Below are 21,697 nucleotides of genomic sequence, written 5' to 3' on the forward strand. Positions count from 1 at the left end.
CCCCCCCCCCCATATAGTCTCAGTATTCTGCAATTAAAAGTGACTTTATTCTGCTGGCTGGCCATACACTGTTATTTCCTGTTTGCCATCAGATTTCTGCCAATCTTTCATGACTATTCAGCTGAGCTTTTTTGTTTTGTTTGTCTACCAATCTGGCTGTTTCACATATTTGTAGGGACGGCTAATGTAAAAATGGTTTCATCTATTTGCATTAGGCCTGGCGCGTGGCCTGAGTGGGTCAGACTGAGTTCTTTGCCTTCCCCCCAATGGAATATGGATGCTCTGCCTGTTGATAACTTATAATGAGCTAGGCGTATGTCTGTGGTCAATTACAATTTCTATGCTTAGGTCCATCATTTATAGTTGTCTCTTTTACAGTTACAGAATGATGTATTTGGTGGATAGCTGAATACCATGTGCTTTGGGTTTTTTGAATCACATGGCCAGCTGTATATTCCTTAGACAAGTGGGGTCTTAACTTCTTCTCCTCCTTCCTCCTCCTTTGGTTAATTACTCTTGATTCCAGCAGTGCCAGAAGGTCACTTATCCTGTCTACATGTTATCTTAATTTTTGTTTGCATGGCAGCAACGTAGGAGATGTAAGAGCAGTGAGGGAAGGAGAGTACATCTGCTTGCATGGAACAGAATTGGGCAGAGCTGCTTGAGAGTTCAGGATAGTTTGCTTGCTTGAATATCAGAGGGGGAAGTGCAGTGAAAAGGGAGGGTAGACTTCTGTTGTGAGAATGTCACAAAATGTGAAATTAGCCTTGCAACAGTTCACAAGAGACACTATTGATGCTTCTGTAAATTCTCTTGTACTGCCAGGCATCACAGGTGCTTCAGCATGTTAACCTCTGTAGCTCACCTGAAGTTCGATTCCAGAGTTTAAGCTCTGGTCCTGGGGAAATAACCAGTACTGGTGCTGAAGACTGAGATGCCACGGGGACAAAGAAAACATCCAGGACTCCAGTCCTTAAGAAAAGCCATCGCTGTATTCGGCTGTTTGCAAACTATTACAGCTACTTCACTTTTTCAGGTTTCTTCTTTCCTTGCCCAGTCTTGCTACTGGTCCAAAGATCTGAAGGATTTCCTGAAGTCTGCATTATTATTCTGCCTGATTAAATTTTTCATCTGACAGTTATTTTCTTGTTTACCTATACAAAGTAGAACCCAAAATATAAACATGGTCTATTTTAGAAAAAGACTTCACATGGACGATTTTATGGGTCCTTGAAGAAAATTTCATGGTTATTTTTGCACCACATGTACATTCGCTTGGGTTGACAATGGAAATCAAAAACTTCAAGCATGGTATTTCTCAAGCTTGTGTTGCCAGAGATTTCTGCTAAGACAGAATTAAGACAAGCTAAACCTAAAGCAAGTGAGTATAAGAGGGAAAGTGAAGGATGGATGAGAAGAATCTTATCCTTTTTGTAATACTGTGCCTGTTAAATACAAACCAGTTGTTAGCAGCCAAAGTTACCTGCTGAGCAGACAGCTTCATAATGTGAAAACAGACTTCATGTGTGACTATATGCTTAAGAGCTACCTGGCCTGTCTGTATCAATACATCTATTTGCTTTTATGTAGAATTTGTTTGCATGTGGGCATAGTTAAAATGGCACAGGTTTTTGTGAGAAACATGGCAATAATTTCATGAATATATCAAGAAATAGGATAATGCTAGCTTTTTTTCCCCCCCTGTATCTGATCAGGCTTTTCTTTCTAGAGAAAGAGAAACAAACATGTTCTGATTTCTTTATTTGTGGTGCTGTGTTTTTTGGGGTGGATATGTGATGCTTTCTCTGTTTCAAAAAATGTTTAGCCCTGCAAAACTGCTGAGGTACTTTTGGTTAGAATTTTTGTGTTTTCCTATGCGTGGTAGGGCACACATGGTATTGTTAATTTTTTTAAAACTCTCTGCAGCATCGCTGTTAAAGGGATGTAAAGTAAAACCTGCTAACAAAACTTTCAAGCTCTTTACTATTCTTCATTTTACTTGAAATGCTGTAATCCACCTTGTGTTAAATAATTGTCATCCTTTTGTTAAATTGTATTTCCTAATTCTTTTCTAATCCTAATTCATCTTTAGTCACATGCATTATCCTATTCAGCAGTTTTTAACTTGATATCTGCCTGTATTTGAATTGTCAGCGAGTTCTGCAGTTACTCTGGGCAGAATTCAGCCAGCTTCTCTAGGATAAACACCCTATGGCCCCATCAGTTTTTTGTTACCTGTATTGCTTTCAAAACTTTCCTTCTAGAAAACACGTTTTTAAAAAAATATTTTCCACATGTACTGAAGGCAGAGGAAAAAAATTCTTTGAATATATTTGGTATTTCTTAAAGTTCCCCTTCTGGATTTTTAATCTGCAACACAAGGTTTCCAGGATTAGAGGTTTCTGCTGTTAACTCACGTAAGAGTGGTTGAATCTGTTCACTGCAATTTACCCTATGCTTCCAGAATCTCCTTTATGATCTCTTTTCTAATTAGCTGACTCTGCTTTTCTTTAATTCAAATTCTTGCCCATTAGTGATTCATCCTTAATGATGACTATTTGCCTATGTAATTTTCTGCAGTCTTTAAAAGTGTTTGAAGAATTAATGAACAATTTATTCCACTCTAGCTTTTGGCTTTGATACATATCTAAAGAATAATCAGTAGCTTTACGGAGGTTGGATATTTTGGAACATTTGAGACTTAGCTTGCAAGATTTAATAGTTTCTCCTAATGTATGAGGAAGGTTTCAAGGATGTCTTGTAAAATATTTATTTACTTTATTGTTTATAGTCTGCTTAGGACTTCGTCTCTTAAATGTGTAACTGGCTTGGTGGCAGTGAATTTTTGTGACCTTGAAGTAGTCAAAAGATTTGTCCTTGAAATTTGTGGGTTTTTTTCAGTACTGTCACCTGAGTTGCTAGTTTTGTTCTCTTCCAACTTCTATAATAGCAGAATAGAGCATATATTCCAACCCCCTGTTGTCTGCTTTAAGTGTTTTTCAGGAAGAATCTGCTTATTTCCTCAAAATACTTCAAAAGCAAATGCCACCTGACATTTGTAAGTGTTGACATGTGCAGACTGAAGAAAATATCATCAGCAGAAAATTGTGTTGACTATGTGACACATAGGTATGAAGAGTGATCTATTGATAAGGATAGTATTCAGTTTAGTCCAGTCTCAGCTGGTAAAAATTGAGTTTGCAGTTTGACATTTTAATGTAGAACTTTTAAAAAAAAATTTGGAAGTAAATTTGATTTTCTGGACTATGCAGAAACATAATAAAGGAAGATGGAAAAGATGAGCGTTGAGAATACGGAGCAGTTTACTGTGTTTTTACTTCCACACAGTCTAATCTAGTGCATATGATTTCTTAAAGAAGGTTGCTCCCAATAGTAAATCTAATTTTTTTTTTTTTTTCCACAGGAATTTTAAATCTAAAAGAAGTCTTGTCAGCTAGCCTGTTCTACTTACAGCTCATCTTGCACCTGTCAGATGGTTTAAAATAGTCTTTGGAATGTGTGACTTCTTGATTATTAGAAATTCTTGACTGCTTGCACGCATTTGGTCTTAGTGAACATATGCCTTGCAAGGCCAAGCGATGCTGCTTTTGGCTAGGAGCCTTCGTGCTGTGTTCCATGCCTGATACATGTCACAAGCCGGCCTATCTAAATATGTGGAGGCGTTTGCAGGTTTTTGTGGTGGACAGTAAATAGTATGCTAGCAGCCTCATCTCTACTACTGTGACACTGTCCTGTTGTAATACATATTTTGGGTAGTTCAGCATCTTATTTCTTTAGAGTCTTGGAACAGGCATTTAGCTCTGATAGGAAAGCTAAAATTATGTAGTTTAAAAAAACCCCATCTCTTCTGAATAAAAGTGAACTTGCAAGGCTCACAGGACAATATTTCCTCATTTTCTTGAGGAAATAGAGGTCTTCACCTGGAACATCTGTGCTGATGTGGACTGTATTTTCCTGTCCCAGTCCTGCAGTGTTGGGGTTGGAAGACCATCTAGCACAGCTCTGCAGGGATTTATTAAAGGCTGGAGTCAGTTTATAGCTCTGGGATGCTGATTGGCAGGAATGTTGCTATACTGAAAAAGCTAAGGGCTGGGTCACCAGCTGTGAATCTTCCAAGAAGAAAACCCAAGGAAAATCCCACCTCAGGCCTCTGCGTAGGGCAGCACATAGGTCTTACTGATGCATCTTCAGGAATTAGCTACTGTACGTCAGGGATTGATGAGCGGGGTACATTGCTGCCACTGACATTAAAATCCTCTCTTGCTGCTGTTAACAAAAGCTTTTCACTCGGGAATTGCTCATTGTCTTCATGCTGCCTGTGGTACTCCCTGATGAAAATACTGCCTGTGGTCTCCAGCCGGCTGCTGCCCTGTGAAGCACACTCAGGAGCCCTCCCAGGGTGGGTATGTGAGTAGCTATGTCTTTGAAGAGGAACGTTTCCTCAGCATCGGAGGTGTCAGTAGCCCAATTTCAGACTGTGGCTGTTTCAGGAAAAGAAATAGCTGTCGGCTTATAAATCTGCATTCCTAAAAGGATTGCCTGTTCTGTAGCTGTCAGGAGAGGCAGTATCTGCTCTTCGGTGTGAGAAGGGAAAGATTTGAATAACAGTGGTTTGGACTTACCTGCCAGTACTGTAATACCTAATAACTGAATGCCTGTGTAAAAACTTCCTGCTGTTAGCTTCCAGGTACTATATATCTGTGTATTCGTTTTATTATGTGTTGTAATTAAATTTAACTAATGATCTACTAATATTTAAAGCGGCACTGTAAGAAGACTTAGAGGGTTTTTTATATAGGATTGGCAGTATTAAGTAATGTATACTGATTCTTCACTGGGCATAATAGAAGTATATTTTAAATCTCAAAGCAGTTGAGAGAATGGAAATGTCTGAAGGATCCCTGAACAAGTCTATTTTTAGATAATTTTCATTCAACCTGGAGAGCAGACAGAAAAATGAAATTGTTGCCTCAGTCATTTGAAAGCTACTTTCAAGTCATGGAGTAGGAGTCTAGTGAATCTCAGCTGTTTACATGAAAGCAGTAGTCTTTGTACTTTTATTGTATTCTTGGTTTCCAAATTTTAGCTATCCTCTTGAGTTCTTGTAGTATTTACAGTGGTATTCTGATAGGGAATATTTTGTCTCCCTCCTGGATCAATTTATTCTTTCTTGTATAGCAAAAATTGTTGTAAAAAAGAATGTAAATCTGAAATTTGTGGATTAAATAGGTTTTGAACTTTTATTATTTGATTAAAATACTGTTCATCTGGTCCTTTGAAACCTTGCCCGTTGCAGTTTTTTCCTGCAAGCAAGGTAGGGCTTTGTTAAAGACAGTATAAAAAGTATTGGCTGTGGCTGGGGCAAAGTAATAACTTAAGCCTTTCAAATCTTTCATTTAAGGACTTCTGTAAATAATCTTTTATTTTCTTCTCAAAAGTAATCTACTGGGAGAATTTGGCATTAATAGAATCCATGAGTGTGGACATCTGGTTTGTGGTTTTTATTTTTTTTTTTTTCCTAAAAGACTGTCTTAAAACTGAACCAACCAAAGGAAAAAAACCCCACCCCAAACACTGAGCTGGTAAGAGGAGTTTTATGACAAAGTTCTAGCATCTGTGTTTGCTTCTGGAAACAGTTAATTTAGGCCTTTTCATTTGTGTTCATTACTCTTGTATGAATTCTAGGCTGGAAGAGTGGGAGTAGAAAGGACCACTTGGATCACTGTGGCCTCTTATAAATCCATAGGGCTCTGCTTTGAAACATCTTATTGCTGAATACGTAGGTCTCCCTCTGCCCGTCCCCTGTGAAATACTCGTGCATCACATAATTGTTTCTGGTTTTAGATCTAAGGAGAATACTTACACGATGCATCCAAAAATCTCATTGGCCTTTTATCCGTGACTGGGTGACACTGGCAGCTCATAGTGTCACCCTTATGAGCCTTTGCTTTATTGAAACTCTTCAGCTGATGGCAGTTACATACTTATGCATACTATTGAACATGTTTTATTAAATGCTGTCTCGATTCTGGTATTTCAGTCCACAAAACCATCTTTCTTCCTACCTCATCGCTTGTTCCTTTTTAGTGGCAACAGGTCTCAAGCTTGCCCATCTAGATCTAGCACCAAGATTACTAAAGAAAATAGCTGCTGTATTATCAAAGGTGCATTCTCATCAGCCTAAGGTTTGTTTCTTACAAAGCTTTGCAGTCTTTCTTGTAACCATCTTGTTTATCTGCATTATTCTTTCATATTAATTCTGATCTTTCTCACCTTAAATAACAGTTTTCCTTGTGGGAGCTATATTTAAAATGCTTTGCACTAGCTGACAGCAGTAACTTTGAAGTCAGTTATAGATTGAACGAAATTTATGCTGTTCTAATTTTATCAAAATTGTATTGCTTTTTGTTCAACTTCTGATCTACTTCTATTCCTGATCATTCACTCAGTCTGTTCTAGAAACGCTTCCAGTATTTATATGCTATATACTGTATTAATTACTATGTTATGTATACTATGTTAATGCAGATGTCTGGACAACTTCTGTCTCTCTGAGTATCCTTGCATTTATGCCTGTTTCAGGGATGTGTAGGAAACTGCCATTTTTTCTGCTATCACGCTTTGAAATTTCACATGGTGGTTCTTTTTGGGCTCTGCAGTAGGGATTATGCGGGCCATCCTGGTTTTACCAGAGTAGGGAATCTCAGTTGGTTTTATTTCTTCTTGGGTTTGATCGTTTCCATTTCTTTGTCCCTGTTGTAAATAATTTTCACATATGTCATCCTTCTTAAATGGAGGTAAACTATATTTCTAGTATAATTAACGTTAGGGTCATACTAGGTAGTTATTAATATGCAAATGGACGGTTTTATTTGAATAGCACTGATTAGGAAGAGTATCAGGAAGGACTGTAGTAATGGGAACTGCTAGAAAGTGTTGACCAAATGCTTGCTTGATTTCTGGGAAAATTTTGCAAAAACTTAATCAAGATATTACATGCTGCTTACAGACTCATTTGAGAAACTGTTAAGTGCTCTAATTTGCAAAATGATAAACGGTTTTCAGAAGTTAAATTACTGTAGTTAAGATGTTTCTGAGAAGTTGAGGTACCAAAATAGTCTTTAAAATTTTCTTGCAGTAACTGAAAGAAGAGCTTTAAAGCATTTCTACTTGGTTTAGAAATGTTATTTCCTTACCATATATCTGCCGAAGTAATTAGAACTTATCATAAAAGCTTAGTTGTTAAGTAAAGACTACTTAAATAAGGAAAACACGAGAATCAGAGGTTTAAGTGAAGAGTGACTTAGTTCCATACAGTTATAAACAGTTCAACAAAATTGTGGATAAAGTACATACCTGTTGTTCCATTTTTGATGTTGCTTTTCTATGTAATGAGTCAGATTTTCATCTCTCAAGGGCTTCTACTTTTATAAGCATATTTATGCATTCTAATTTATCTGTAGGAAAGCCTTTATGAACTCATAACTTCTGCCTCTGTGTATTTTCATCCCTGTTTTTTTCAAGTGTAGTCAGCTATTCCTATGTTTCTGTTTTATTATTCCTTCATTCCAAGGTGTACCACTTTCAGAAACACAACAGATAGGGTTTTTTTTTTAATGATCAATTTAAAAAATAGACCTATGAAGTGAAAATTCACTTCTGATGAATTAAGTGTAGACTTTCTGCAGAGCAAGAAGAATAGAAATTGATTTTACTGACGTAGATTTCTCAATTTTCTGAAGAGTAGGTTTGCTTTTAATTAATTGTGTTCATCCTGCTCAGACTAGTATGATGTTTTCTCTCTCTCATGACTTCTTCAGAACTTACTGTTGCTGAATTGTACTAAACAAATGACTTTTAAATACTGAAGCCTTTCAAAATCCATCAAACAAGTGTAGCCAAATGAAGAATACTTTCTTGAGTTAAATTTTCAGCAGAAGAGAGTACTGGCATCCTAGACTTCATGAGTATTTTTTTGGCCTGATTAAATACATCAGTTGTGTTTGTTTCTGTGAAGACTATGAAGACTACGCTGGTTTTCCACAGGTGTTTTTACATTTGCTTTTTTAACACTGAAAGTAGGTAACACTTTTTTTTCCTCAAACTGACCTGCTTACTGATGAGCTGATGGTAATGAGCGCTCTGCAGACAAGCAGTAAACAATTTAACGGAGTGTGGGCCAGTAAAATTAAAAAACAATGCATCAGCACTGTAGCAAAAGTAGTTCTGAAACTGAGTCTCATGTTGGCATCACTTTTGTTGTCAAATATAGACAACTGAATATCCTACTGAATGAACCTCATCCAGTTCAGTTATATGGAGTTGTAGACAATGCTCATATTTACAATTTGCATTTGGTTCATTTTTTAGAATTTTGTTCAAAAATGCATATGTATGCCTAATACATTGAGTATGCCAGGCTTTTCTCCCTCATTATGAAATAGACTGAGAAGCTAAAAACTTGGCTTTGTGTAGGCCATACATCTTTCCTTAGATGTTGTTCAGTTAATCGCTTTCCATTGGCTTTAAATTGATAATAATCACTTAGAAACAGAAAATGTTGTGTTGTGATTTTGATGAGCCCTTACTTTATGCCAACCTCTGTTTATTCATATCTGAAAGTTTGGAAAACAAACTTTACATCAGCTTCATCTGTTCAGGTGCCACATCCAGTGCAGAATCCTGATTTTGGTGAATAAAAGCAACGAAGACCTTTAAGCCTGTTACAAACAGTCATGTTGAAGACTGGTCACTAGTATAAAGAGGGAGGTTCAAAGATAAAAATAGTCATATGTCATGCTGAAAAGAGTAAGCATTCTTTCCCCTGCCAACAGTGTTGTTAAGAGGTGGTAAAGTGAAACAATGCACTTTATATGAGCAGTAATTTTAAAGATGACCTTTTTCTATAGTGTCAAATGTATCATGGATGGGGGAGAGGGAATCACTTGACCTTCAGAAGTTAGAAAGCTTTAACGTACCCATTTTTCATCCTTTGACTTCATTCTTGATAAGTTACAGCCTCTGTTTCTACTCTTTCCAAGGTGTTTCTAATAATTCTTTTACTTTTGTAGCATAAAGATTGTTATGTACTAGGCAATATTTTGAAGGGAAGAAAAATATGTGGTTTTGCAAAAATCTTTAATTCTATTACATAAGTCTATTATTAAAAAAAAAATGCATTTGGGGATTATTGCTGTGCTTACCAGACTTGTTTACAGGTGCAGTTGACTCATTGCTGTAAGGACACATTGCTGAATCATGTTAAAGTTGTTATCTGGGACTCCAAAGGTTTCTTTCTGCAGAGCAGCTTCCTTGCCTGTTGCCACCCAGGCTACGTGGATAAAAAGGTTATTCCATGTCAGGTGCAGGACTTTGTTCTTACATTTATTGAACTTCCTGAGATTTTCCACCTGCCTGTTTTTCTAGCCCTTGGATATCCCTTGGATTGACCACCCAAGGCCATTCTAGGGTATCCTTTCATGGTATTGTCTGCATGTTCCACCCCCAGCTGCGTGTCACCAGCAGCCTTACTGAGCATGTGTTTGGTCCCATTCCCCAAGTTCTCAGTAAAGACACTAACCAGTGCCAGCTCTGGTTTTGTCCACTAGGTCACCACTAGTGAATGTCTGTCAGCTGGACTTTACTGCTGGTCAAAATGCATTGAGCCTGGTGGTCCAGCTAGCAGTTCCCCCATCTGGTAGCTTACTTCTTCAGGTCATGTCTCACTCAGTTTTGACAAAGTACTCTGGAAGACTGTCACGGTCCCTGTTAAAGTCAAGGTAAACGACATCTGCTCTTCCCATGTTCGCTAAACCAGTCTTCTTACAGCAAGCTGCCAGGCTGGTCAATTCTGATCTGCCCTTGGTGATTCTGTGCTGTTGGTTCCCAATTGCCCTTTTGTGTTGAGAGGGTTTTGTGAGGTGGGTTGGTGTTGTGTTTTTTTTTGGTTGGTTGGTTGGGTTTTTTTAAGTTGGTTGGTTGGTTTTTGTGTGTACGTAGGTTCCAGGAGGATTTTTGCCATAATCTTAGCAGGGTCTGAAGTGAGACTGACTAAGCAGATGGTTCTCTAGATCCTCCTTTTCCATCTTGATAGGTTGGGTTTTTTTTCCCTAGTCCTGAGGCAACTCTTTGGATCACCATGACCTTTTGGAGATGACAGAGAATGACCCTGCAATAAGATGAGTCTCCTCCTTCAGCACCCTCAGATGCTTCCCATCTGGTGCCATGGAGATGCACATGTCCAAATGGATAAGACATCCTTGATTCAATCTGTCTTTACTGAATGTGAAGTTTCAGTCCCACAGACTGCCGCTGGACTCAAATCTGGGGCACCCAAAAGTAAACCTTCCTGATAAAACAGGAGGCAAAAAAGGCAGAGAGTATCTCAGCCTTTTCCATGCCTGTTGTCACCAGGTCTGCTGCCCCACTGAGCAGTGGGTCTGTGTTTTTCTCAGCCTTTCTTTTGCCAGCATCCTTACAGGTGCTTTTCTCGTTGGTCTTTGTTTCTTCTGAACTTGAATCCCAGGGTTACCCAAGTACCTCCCTACATGGTCAGGACGTGTTTCTGTATGCTTCCACCTTCTGTGTGTTTTGCAGGAGGGAGTGCAAGACCGTCTCCACGGTGCTGGTTGCTTCACTATGCCACACAGATGCTGGCCAGCAGGCTTCATCCCTCAGAGGGGCCAGTTGTCTCAGCAGCCTGCCTCTGTGACACCAGTCACACAGCGTGGTGCTGACAGGCTGTGCACATGCCTGCCTGGATCTTGCCCTCCCACTGGAGCAGTTGAGGGCAGTGTCTGGGTCCCATGCCAGCTACATTCTACGCATTCCCTCCCCCCGGACTCTGCAGTCGCTGTTTATATGCTCAGGTTCACACCTGGCAGTATCATTGATTTACGCACGGATGAGTACCCAAGGGGTGGTTGTCTAAGAGCTGGTTGTGGTTTAATCCCAGCCAACAATGAAGTACCCCACAGCTACTTGTTCAACTCCTCCATCCCCCAATGGAGGAGGAGAATTGGGGGAAAAGACAGGGAAACTCGTGGGTTGAGATAAGAATAATTTAATAATTGAATATAAATTAATAAAATAGTGATACTAATAATACTAACAATACCAGTAATACTAGTATTACTACTGATAATATGCAAGGAAAATAATACTACCACTAGTAACAATAATATGTAATGAAAATAATGGGAAATAAAAAAGAAAGATACAACTTCTCAATACCCATTGACCGATGCCCAGACAGGTCCCGAGTAGTCAGAGCTGGAGAGCCCAGTCAAGCCTGAAAGAGATCGCACCAGGGTCAGAGCGAGCCTCAACAAGAGGGAGAGAGCGAACAAAAAAGCTAACCAACGTGGCTCCCAGCCCACCCCCAACTTAAATACTGAGCATGACATTTGATGGCATGGAATGTACTTTTGGTCAGTTTGGGTCAGCTGTCTGGGCTGTGTTTTGTCCCACCTTCCTGTAGAGAAGAAGCTGGGAACACAGGGGCGGTATCAGAAACTGAACAAGTCCTTGAGTTGATATGAACAATGCTTGGCAACAATTAAAACCATCAGTGTTATCACTGTTCTTCTCAGTACAAATCCAACACACAGCCTCATACTAGCTACTGGGAGGAAAATTAATTCTGTCCTAATTAAAACCAGCACAGACCTGAACTTGGGCAGACTCATCAGTCTTTCAACAGCATCCCAGGCAGTACAACTAGAAATGCACACCTGCAGGCTTTCCTTCTGTTCCAAGTCATCGGTTTCCTGGATTCGTCCCTCACTCAGCCCCATCTTGGTAGTCTCCATGTGCTCGTCCTTTGAGTACAGTGCCTGGCTGTCTCTTCTTCCTTGCCTCCTGGGGCTCAGACCTGCGGCACCGCAAGGTCTCCATACGGTTTGCCCTTGCTTGTGGTGTACCAGTCTGCCAGCTTTGTCCCGTAGCTCCTTCCGCTGAAGAAGTGCAGGCAGCGCACCCCTCCCGTGGGTGAGGTCACCACTGCCACTGCAGCACTAGAGGAGGGGTACCTGACATTTCTGACAGCCCCAGGCCTGGATGGTAGGGTCCTTCTCTGGAAGGGGTCAAGCTCTGGTGTGCTAAGGGCCATTGCATCAGCAGAGCTGCACTGCTCTGCTGCCTGAGTGGAAGTCATACAACCACTGGTAAAAAATAGGTGTAATTCATGAGAGAGTAAAATGCTGAAGGGAGAGAGAGCCTTTGTCTGAAGGTACAGGGAAGGGCCTTATCGATGGTAACCCGTGTGCGTTGAACTTTTGCATTGCTCTCTCTTAATCGCTTCTCTGAACCCTCAGAGGATTTAAAGGGTTCACAAAGTGTCTCTGACATTTCACTGAACTCTCCAAGGAATTTTCTTGCATTAGAGGCAGATATAGTGCCAGGCTATGCATTTTAAAACACTTGATACAGTTGGTATTTTTATGGACAGAAAGTCTAGATTAGGGTTTTTCTCCTCGTGTCTTGATAATTTGAGGACCCCTAAGTACTGTGCACCTGTGTTTTACACTTCCTTTTATAGCCTAATATTTCACCAGTCTGAACATCATGAAGTCTGAGATTATAAGAATTTATTCGGTTCTCTTTTAAAACATGCTATTTCTAATGAGCATTTGTTTTCTTTAAGTACAAGCGGGCTGGTGGTATGACTTGGTTCTTTGCCAAATCATTTCTATGGTGTCCTGAATTAGAGCAAAAGAAGAAACCTACCGTGTGGAGAGTTTAAGTACAGTCATACCACATCAGGCAGAGTTCATCCGTATGCAGTGTTCATTTCTGCCAGTGGTTGTAAATCTAGGGAAGAGAACAGGTGAAATTGTAATGGTATTTCCTCTCTGTACCCTCCCAGCACGCAGTGGCTTGAGAGTCCCAGTCAGGGACTGCCTGATGTAGGGGCGAGGATCTGGTATGAAATAACTGATGAGTAGACTTGCAGCACTGGCAGTGTACTGTGTCAGGCAGTTCCCCTGTTGTGGGGAATACCTGCCTTTTGTTTTTTAACCTCTTGCTGCTAAATTCACTTGGTTTCAGCCATTATAAGAAGTAGGAGTAACAGGTAACAGTTGTTTGCTATTTGCCATCTCCATGCAGCTTTTGATTCTATAGACCTGACACTTGATTTAGGTTATGTCTTTTCCAGCCAAGGAGGAATGCTACTCTCTTCTCTTACCTCTTATAATGAAGCTATTCCTTGTTGTCTTCATCCTTTTGCCCTTCTCACTTGTCCTTTCTAATCCTTCTATATCCTTTTTGAAATGACAAGGCTGAATGTTCATACAGCACTCAAGATGAGGAAGCAGATACTGTGTACTGGCATAGTGATGGTTTGGTTTCTGTTCTTCTCTTAGTAGTCTGTAATAAATTATTGTTTTCATTGCTGCTGATCACAAGGCTGATGGTTTTATAGAGCCTTATAGCACAGCTCCAAGATACAGAGTTCAGGCCCATCCTTGTGTCTACTTAAAAATAAAACATAACAACACCACACCACACCCCCCTAAGCAAATAAAAAAAAAACCCACCCCCCACAAAAAACCCAATCCTTAGGTTTTTTTCTCAACATACCTCAATGTTTCATTATGGTAATTGCATCTTCTATTTTATCATCAAGTTATTAATTACAGGTACTTCTGCAGTTCTGAATTTTATATAGTCATCCCTGTGTACCAAAACTATATAGATGCAAACTGAGATTATCCCAAACCAACAGTCTTTCTTGGCATTTGAGGCACACCCATGCAGGAAGCAGAGGGATATACACCCTTCTGGTCTTGTACAAGTGGAAGGCTACAGGCTCCTATGGCTTGCTATGCCATCCAAATCCATGCCACTTAGAAGAAGAAATAAGATGTATTTAGAAGAGGCATGTCCTAGTATTTTTCCTCAAGAAGTAGGGGCGAGGGGTAGGCAGGAGTCAAATGATGACAACGAAATGCTAAAGGAAGGATAGTCTTAATGATACAGGTTTTGTGTGTGGTTTGTGCATCATCATTGCTTATGGTTAAAGTTCTGCTTTCCAAGAAATTCTTCAGTTTAAGCTGAAAGCATTTCAGAGGAACTGTGTGTATGTCAATCTTAAAATTCTGGTGCGTTTTTGAAGAATCCTAATTTCTGTTCATTTTATAAATTAAGAATATCTGCAATTCTGGTTTTAACGAGTATGCTGTTCCCACTGGAAAATACTTTGGTAGTACTTTGTATTGAAACGTGTCAGCACTGGTGGGGAAATTGTGGGTTTAAAAAAATCATTTTTGGTGTAAGTGAACAAGCTCAAAGCTCTTGTTGATTCTGCCCTACCCAATTGTTAGTCATGGCAATAAGCAATCCTCGTAACAGAATTTGCTTGTTTAAGTAGGCAGAAAAGAGAATTTCAAAGGTTGGCATTCTAATATTTTAATGCCTACATGTTGAGAGATGGATAAAAGTTTGCTCTACAGTCAAGCATTGGACCATTAAAGTCACTTTAAGCATCAAAAATATTAGATGATACCTTTAGAATGCCTAGTAAGTGATCGCAGTGGTTTGTACTTCCTTCACTTTGCCTGCTGTTTACCAAAAGGGATGTTTGGTTTTGGTGCCATTAGGCTTTATGTAAACTACAAGCTTGTGTAGACTAGCATTCCTAGCGATGGGCCCAGGAAGTCAGTGTGTACTACACGGGAGGAACATGAGGAATATTAGCAGTGGGCTTCCTGCAGCATTGATATCCTGCTTCCTGAGATGTTGCTGGTTTTCATTCATTTAGCTTGCTCTGATTTCCAGAGGATACAGAAAGTTCTTTTTAATTTCATTACGTGTGCCTACCCTCTTCTCCAGTGGCTCAGCAGAGCACTCTGTTTTGGTTGCTTGTTTTAACATTTCGGGTGATGAATGTTAATGTAATAAAGGACTAGAGTGATGCTGCTTTAATTGACCCCGTTCACTTAATCTCATTGGAGTTCATAGAGCATTCATATTGATACATGCAGCATTTGCTAATTAAATTGTTACCTTTTAAATGTAGTTAAAATTCTGCTTTTAGCTGCTGTCCTCAGGTAACTTTTTGTGACTTTTTTTTTTTTCTTCTCCCCAGATAAAAAACGTGGTCTCTCAAACTGGATTAAAGCAACCTGTTGATATTTTTATTTATACTTTTTTATTTTTGTATTTGACTTAAAGTGCCATGAAAAAATTTGCATATTGCAAGGTGGTCCTTGCCACCTCTTTGGTTTGGGTTCTTCTGGATATGTTTCTATTGCTGTACTTCAGTGAATGCAACAAATGCGATGAGAAAAAAGAACGAGGCCTGCCTGCTGGAGATGGTAAGTCTTCTGTCTGAGTAATCTTTGAAATATGCTCATTTAAAATTGCACCCCTTTTAAACATTTGATTTTTCCACACACACACACACCCCCCCCTCACTCCTCAACAATACAGTATTGCATCAGCATTTAGGTGTTGCAGAATGTTCAGTGTTTCTTTGAATGCCTAGGGGGATTAAGCGTGTTGCCCAAGATGCGTGTTGCAGACTTAAATGTTTAAAATGTAGAATTTTGAGCACTAATGTATATGGAAAAGTAATAAAATTACTCAACAAGCACTTCAGGAATGTAAGCTATGTTAATACAGTCTAAAGCGTGTTCTAAATTTTCCACCTGTGAGGAAGGAAAGGTGCTGTTAACTTCAGTGGACTTGGTAGTAATACTAACAAAACCAACAACCAAGCTTACATGTCTCCCTGCCCCAGCAAAAAAAAGCAAACACCCCATTCAACACCCCACCCCCCCCAATAAAAAATACCCCTCACACCCCCAAAAAAAACAACCAAACAAACCAGAAACGCCTGCACCCCACCTAAGCCAGAATTTGGTGACTATGGCAATAAGGGACATGTAATGAAAATAAATTTATGGAAATAAATAGAATAAACTTGGATGTAAAAAGCAATAGATATGGGGATATCTATATAGATATATAGATACACACACACACACACGCAAATACTTATGTATGTAATATTTTCTTTGCAATGAGAGCTGTATTATTCAATGCTAAAGGTCTTCAGATAAGCTTTGGACTTTGTTACTGCCATCTTAGTTTTTGGGTACCAGATAGATGAGCTAAGTGTGGGTTTTCTTGAAAGCCATTACCATTTCTGTTGCCAGCTTTATTTTAGGGTGGTCATCATAGTTGATCACATGGGAGAAAGGGTTGGTGCAGGGAGAATTCTCATCCCTGCAGTGTCTCAGCACGGGCATTTAGAACTGCAAGTGGGTGCTGTCTCCAGTTCATCTGTGAATCGTCTGATGTTGTAGTGTGGTGTCTCTCCCACCAGAAAGGGTATGTCTGTGTGTTTCACTGCTGCTATAGCGATGCTTCATGTTAACTCCATCTGCCAACCACACTCAAGATGAACCTGTTCACCTGCTGATGCCGTGTATGGACAACTTTGACCTTCCTGGGAAATTTTCTGCATTGTTTTAACAACGATGTTGCTCTGTTACAGAATAACACTGCAGAGATGTTTGGGAAATGTTAGTTTTGTTTTGGTTTTTCTTTTGCCCATGGAGAAAAAAGGCCGATAAATCTATGCGGAGGACAGCAATGTATAGGAATGTAGAATTTCTGTGCCTAGTACCTTCAAAGTGTTGTTCCCACAACTGCATGCAAACATTTTAGAGAGGTTCTAGTTCACCTGAGTTTTGCAGAAGGGACTGCAAAGTTTTTACACAATGCTAAGCAAATAATTTATGACAGGTTGTTTTAGAGCTGTCTTGAGAAAAGTATTACCTTTTTTTGTTTTGCTGTTGTCAATATGACATCAATATATGTTGTCAACATATATTGACAATATATAGTCAGTGTATGTCCAACTTGGTTTGACATATTGATGATGTTGAAAGTTCAGATGACTTTACGTATCAAGTCACTGGGGGGTCTTTCAGGTGAGGGGAAATCTGCAGCTGTTAAAGATGAGTATTATGACTTTTCCTATGCAATATTAGTTTGACTTGGTTGAGTACAATCCTCAATCTGGCCTTTCCCTAGCTGTGTGTTAAAATCCTTGATATCCTTTTAATACCTTATAGTTTACTTGTAAACAAACCAAACCCCCAACCAAACAAAACTTTATGTATAGTTTGTACATTTTTCTTGTGTTGTTTTTTTTTTTTGTTTGTTTGTTTGGATTTTTTGTTTTGTTTTTAACAGCTGGCTTGTAATAAGGTGTGTGCAGAAACCTGTCTGCTAGAAAGCATGTGACTCTTCCTTCCAACCTAGTTGCATGCTTGATCTTGGACGTTCTTTCTTGTTCCAGTAGTTTACTGGCTTGGAGTCTGTAGTGGATACATTCCCACTCTGAGTGCCTAGAATCTTCTCGGATAACATTGAGGCTATTTTTTTTCTGTGAAGTTTTTATCAAAATCTGCTTTTTCACTTCACTTTTTTTGCCCCTATTCATTTCCATAATTGATTTAGTTTTCTTGATTCAGCATAAATTATGTAAGTGTTCTGAATTTCATAGTCTCTTTGTCCATGCCACTCTGGTATATAGCTTCTCTTTGCAATTCGTGGAAGAACTCCATGGCATTTAATGAACCTACTCGACATGAGTAAGTTTTTCTGAAGAGTTTGTAAGTTTATTTTAGGCTGTGCTTGCCTAGTTGGAAAAATTAGTCTTTAGATACTTCTGCAGCAGCAAAGGATTTTGAGGATAATTTTGGACAGATCAGACTTTAGTGAACTTGGGACGTTTTCCTTAAGTTTTTAATACAGAAAATGGAGGGAGTTTCTTTTTTCAGAATGAGACTTAAAGCCATGTTCTAAATTGCCTTTGGGAAAAATCTTTCTCCCTGCTATTGATGGCATAAGATACTAGCATTTTAATCATGAGCTTCAGCTTGTGTCTAATATTTGATTATATCTATACCACTGTTATATTTTACAAATTGCTCAAAATAAGAAATAGTAAAGGAATGTGAGTCTGAATCTGTGGAGAAATTTGTCCATGTGATTCTGGGGCACTGTAAGATGAGTGGGATAATGGCCTTTGTGTCTCTTATAGAGATTGAGGGTTGGTAGTTGAAGTGATGCGAGTGTGGTGATGAGGGGGCAGGTCAAGTGGGAAAGGGACAGGCACAAGACCAGGCTGTGACTAAGAGCTGAAGTGCAGATGTTTTGGGAAAAGGGGGCCTGTCATGGGGTCTGGGCAGTACGGGACTGGGGAACTAAAGTGATGCCATAGGAGGGATAGTTGGAATCCAGTGACTTTGTGGGATGATTTGGCAGTAGGCTTAAGCCTTTGCCCACCCCCTCCACCTTAACCAACGAAGACATTAGTTTTTGACACATCTTCTTTCTGTTGACACATGTTCTGGGCGATGGTTCCCTTTTTATAATTCCTGATAGTTCATCAGTCAAATTCATGAGTCATTGTTGCTGATGGAAGACTTGTTGCTCTCAGTTTAAGGGTTGTTAAGAGTTGGAAAGAAAAAACACTGAACCTTGGTAAGCATTGACTGTGTTATGTAGTAGTTTTTTCCAAACCTGCAATTCATAGGATAGCTAGTTGATCATTATTGTTTCCAGATGGGATTTGGCATTACAATTTATATTTCACAGTCTGGAATAGGACTTACTGATGAGTGTAAACATCTTCGTGGCCTTCCTCTGGACTCAAATCCTGTAAGTCTAGAGCTTGATCAGAGGGCTGGAGCACCTCTGCTATGGGGACAGCCTGAGAGAGTTGGGCTTGTTCAGCCTGGAGAAGAGAAGGCTCCGGGGCGACCTTATTGTAGCCTTCCAGTACGTGAAGGGGCTACAAGGAAGCTGGGGGGGACTTTTTACAAGGGCCTGTAGTGACAGGACAAGGGGTAACGGGTTTAAATTGAAAGTGGGGAGATTTAGATGAGATGTCAGGAAGAAATTCTTCCCGGCGAGGGTGGTGAGGCACTGGAACAGGTTGCCCAGAGAAGCTGTGGATGCCCCATCCCTGGAAGTGTTCAAGGCCAGGCTGGATGAGGCTTTGAGCAACCTGGTCTAGTGGAAGGTGTCCCTGCCCATGGCAGGGGGGTTGGAACTAGATGGTCTTTAAGGTCCCTTCCAACCCAAACCATTCTATGATTCTGTGAAAAAGGGACCATTCCTTTATACAAAAAAAATTCCCAGATAGTACTGTGGTTTTACTAATAAAGATTATTTTTGTGTAGCTTCATTTTATTTCTGTAAGAATCCTGTATGTCAGCTCTGAGATCTTGACTTAAATGAAGATCAAATGATGAGTCCTACTTACCCCCAGTTACAGGCTGCTTAAAGATATGACTGCAAAGGAACTTCCAACTTTGGCACTTGATGCAGTTTCTAAACTCATCTTTCTTCCCCTTTTTTTGCTCAAGGGGCATTCTACTTGTTGAAATTATTAAAAGCTCTGAGAGAAAAAAAATTACAGACCTAGGGTTGGTATTTCAAGACTCTTATGATCCAAGCTACTTGTATTTATGGCTCTTTCTTGGGACAATAACAAATTTAAACCAGCACCAGCCATTTTTGTTAAGTGCCGTTCAAGGCCTTGTGTTCTGAATTTTGAGCTCTTTGGTAAAGATGGAATCACAAAGTTGTGACTTGGTTCTGAATATTCTCCTCTGCATTAAAAATTCTGAAGAACACAAGTGAGCAGCCTCAAGACACAAAATACAGATTTTAACTGTTCATCGGTGGTGTTCTACGGAGGCTGGGGTGTGTGTAAGAAGCAAAACTTCTCTCAACTTTTACCTGTCCAGGCAGCTTTCTTATAATTGTGGTGGTTCCTCCGAAGGTGACTGGACTTTGTTTTGGTCAGTTTACCATTGTTGGGGCCCCTGAAGACATGTCATGGAAGAATACATCCCTCTTTCTGGCTTTAGATGGTGTCAGATTTTTGAAGTATCTGTTTTTCATCATGCATATTGTCTAGTGAAATGGAATTTGTAGTCCATAGGCATTGAGTTCCTGATTTTTTTCATAAAAATCTAGAAGAAATCAAGCCCTCTCTGAAACTAATGGTTTACTGATACAAATGAGAAATGGCTGGGAAAACATTACTAGATTTCTCGTTGAATCAGGTGATGATTGTCATTCATTTAGCACCAAAACTTAAAGCTGTAAATTAAATTTCTGTTTGTTAGGTATGCCATCAGTACCTGTCTACGGTCCTTCAAAGGTAGTACTTTTTTCATAGTTAACTGACAGAAAAGCACTGCGGTTTGAATTTTCAACAGTGTGTATTAGTCATTTTGAGAGAGTGTTGTTGGTTTGTGTTTATGTGAAAACTACATGCTTTTGTGGGAAAACAGGTTACCGTAAATGCAGAAACCTGAGAGAAGATGGCTAACTTTCCTGGAAAGTCATCTCTCTGCCTGCACACCAAGCTTGCCTGTCTTTGAGTTTAGTGAATTCCATAAAATATCTGTGGATCTAGTGTGGATCCAGCTCTGCTGGATTTTTCTGCAGTAAATGAGGGGTACTTTATTTAGGTAAATCAGTTTGTAATCAAGTAGATTATGTTTGCTAACAAAGTTTAGAAGTTCAACTGATGAATTTGTGAAACTTGTACATGTGGATCCAGCTCACTGATGTGCTGAATGAGCATCTGACAGCAAGATCTGCAATTGTGAAAGATGAGTTCTGGTTAATTTAGCCATTCAGTTTAACTGGTTTAGTTGAAGTTAAGAAACAACTGGAAATGTAAATCCAACAGATAGTTATTTTTTTCTTCTAAATAGCAAATAGGGTAGGGTAGCAAATAACATTCACTATTCAGAATGCTGAAAAACATGGTGAACGTAACTATTCTGATGGCTTTTGTTTGCTCATTTTAGGTACGTTGAACACTCATTTAATCACTTTGAGTGAAACTATATACTAGTTGCTATACACTGAATAAAAATAGTTATGATAGTCCATGTAATAAAACCAAACTGAATATATTAAGCCCAAATAATTGACTTATTGTATACAATAATTTCATGCTAATTACTGCCCAAAAGAGACAAATTATAGTTTAAAAGTTTATGCAGTTGCAAATCAGCAAGTTTTGATGTGGGTTCAACCATAGTTTCTTAGGAGGCAGAGGTATGTGGAAAACTGCTTGTTCATTATAGCCTATGGTTAAAAAAGGTGCCTGAATCAATCTTCTCAGGATCTGCTTGGCCTTAGTTATTCTATCAATTTTCAGTGTATGGGTGGCTGGTTGGTAACTTCTAGAATTATATAGCTCAACTGGCAGTCAAGGGGAGTTTGGTAAAAAGAAAGCATCTCTGCAGTGGGAGGATCTTCTGTGCTAATGTTACTGTGTCGGTGCAACTAGTGCAGTTACTGCAGGTAGTTGAAAAGGAAAGTTTCTCAAGGAACACATTGTGCTTGTAACTAATTAATGCTAAATGCAAACTAGCAAAATGTTTCAGTTAGAAGTATGTATTTTAAGTCTTAGTGTTTCAGCAAGGATAGAAGCCTTTTCCTTTTTTCTTTTTAAATTTATTTTTATTCTTTACATGGCTATTTGATCTATGCATATGCTTTAATTACATTGTGCTGTCCTAGATGCAAATTAAAGATAATTTCAAGATGGGCTTATTAACAAGGACATTGTACCTTTACTTTAATACTTTCTGTTCCTCTGTTTAGGGCTTAACTTTTATTAACAAAT

The 21,697-nt window shown here is 39.3% G+C and overlaps 1 protein-coding gene across 1 annotated transcript in view; it reads left to right on the plus strand.

The window, feature by feature from the left end:
- The window catches only part of GALNT1 (polypeptide N-acetylgalactosaminyltransferase 1), a gene marked incomplete at its 3' end in the record, with an annotated part of 60,493 nt that overhangs the window by 9,683 nt on the left and 29,113 nt on the right, over positions 1-21,697 (plus strand). Inside the window, exon 4 of the mRNA XM_010152352.1 lies at positions 15,110-15,338. Coding sequence (XP_010150654.1) covers positions 15,200-15,338 — 139 coding nt within the window. The remainder of the gene's footprint in view (positions 1-15,109; positions 15,339-21,697) is intronic.

The sequence above is a fragment of the Eurypyga helias genome, unplaced genomic scaffold (genome assembly GCF_000690775.1).
Source record: "Eurypyga helias isolate BGI_N326 unplaced genomic scaffold, ASM69077v1 scaffold11060, whole genome shotgun sequence".
Taxonomy (NCBI): Eukaryota; Metazoa; Chordata; class Aves; order Eurypygiformes; family Eurypygidae; genus Eurypyga; species Eurypyga helias.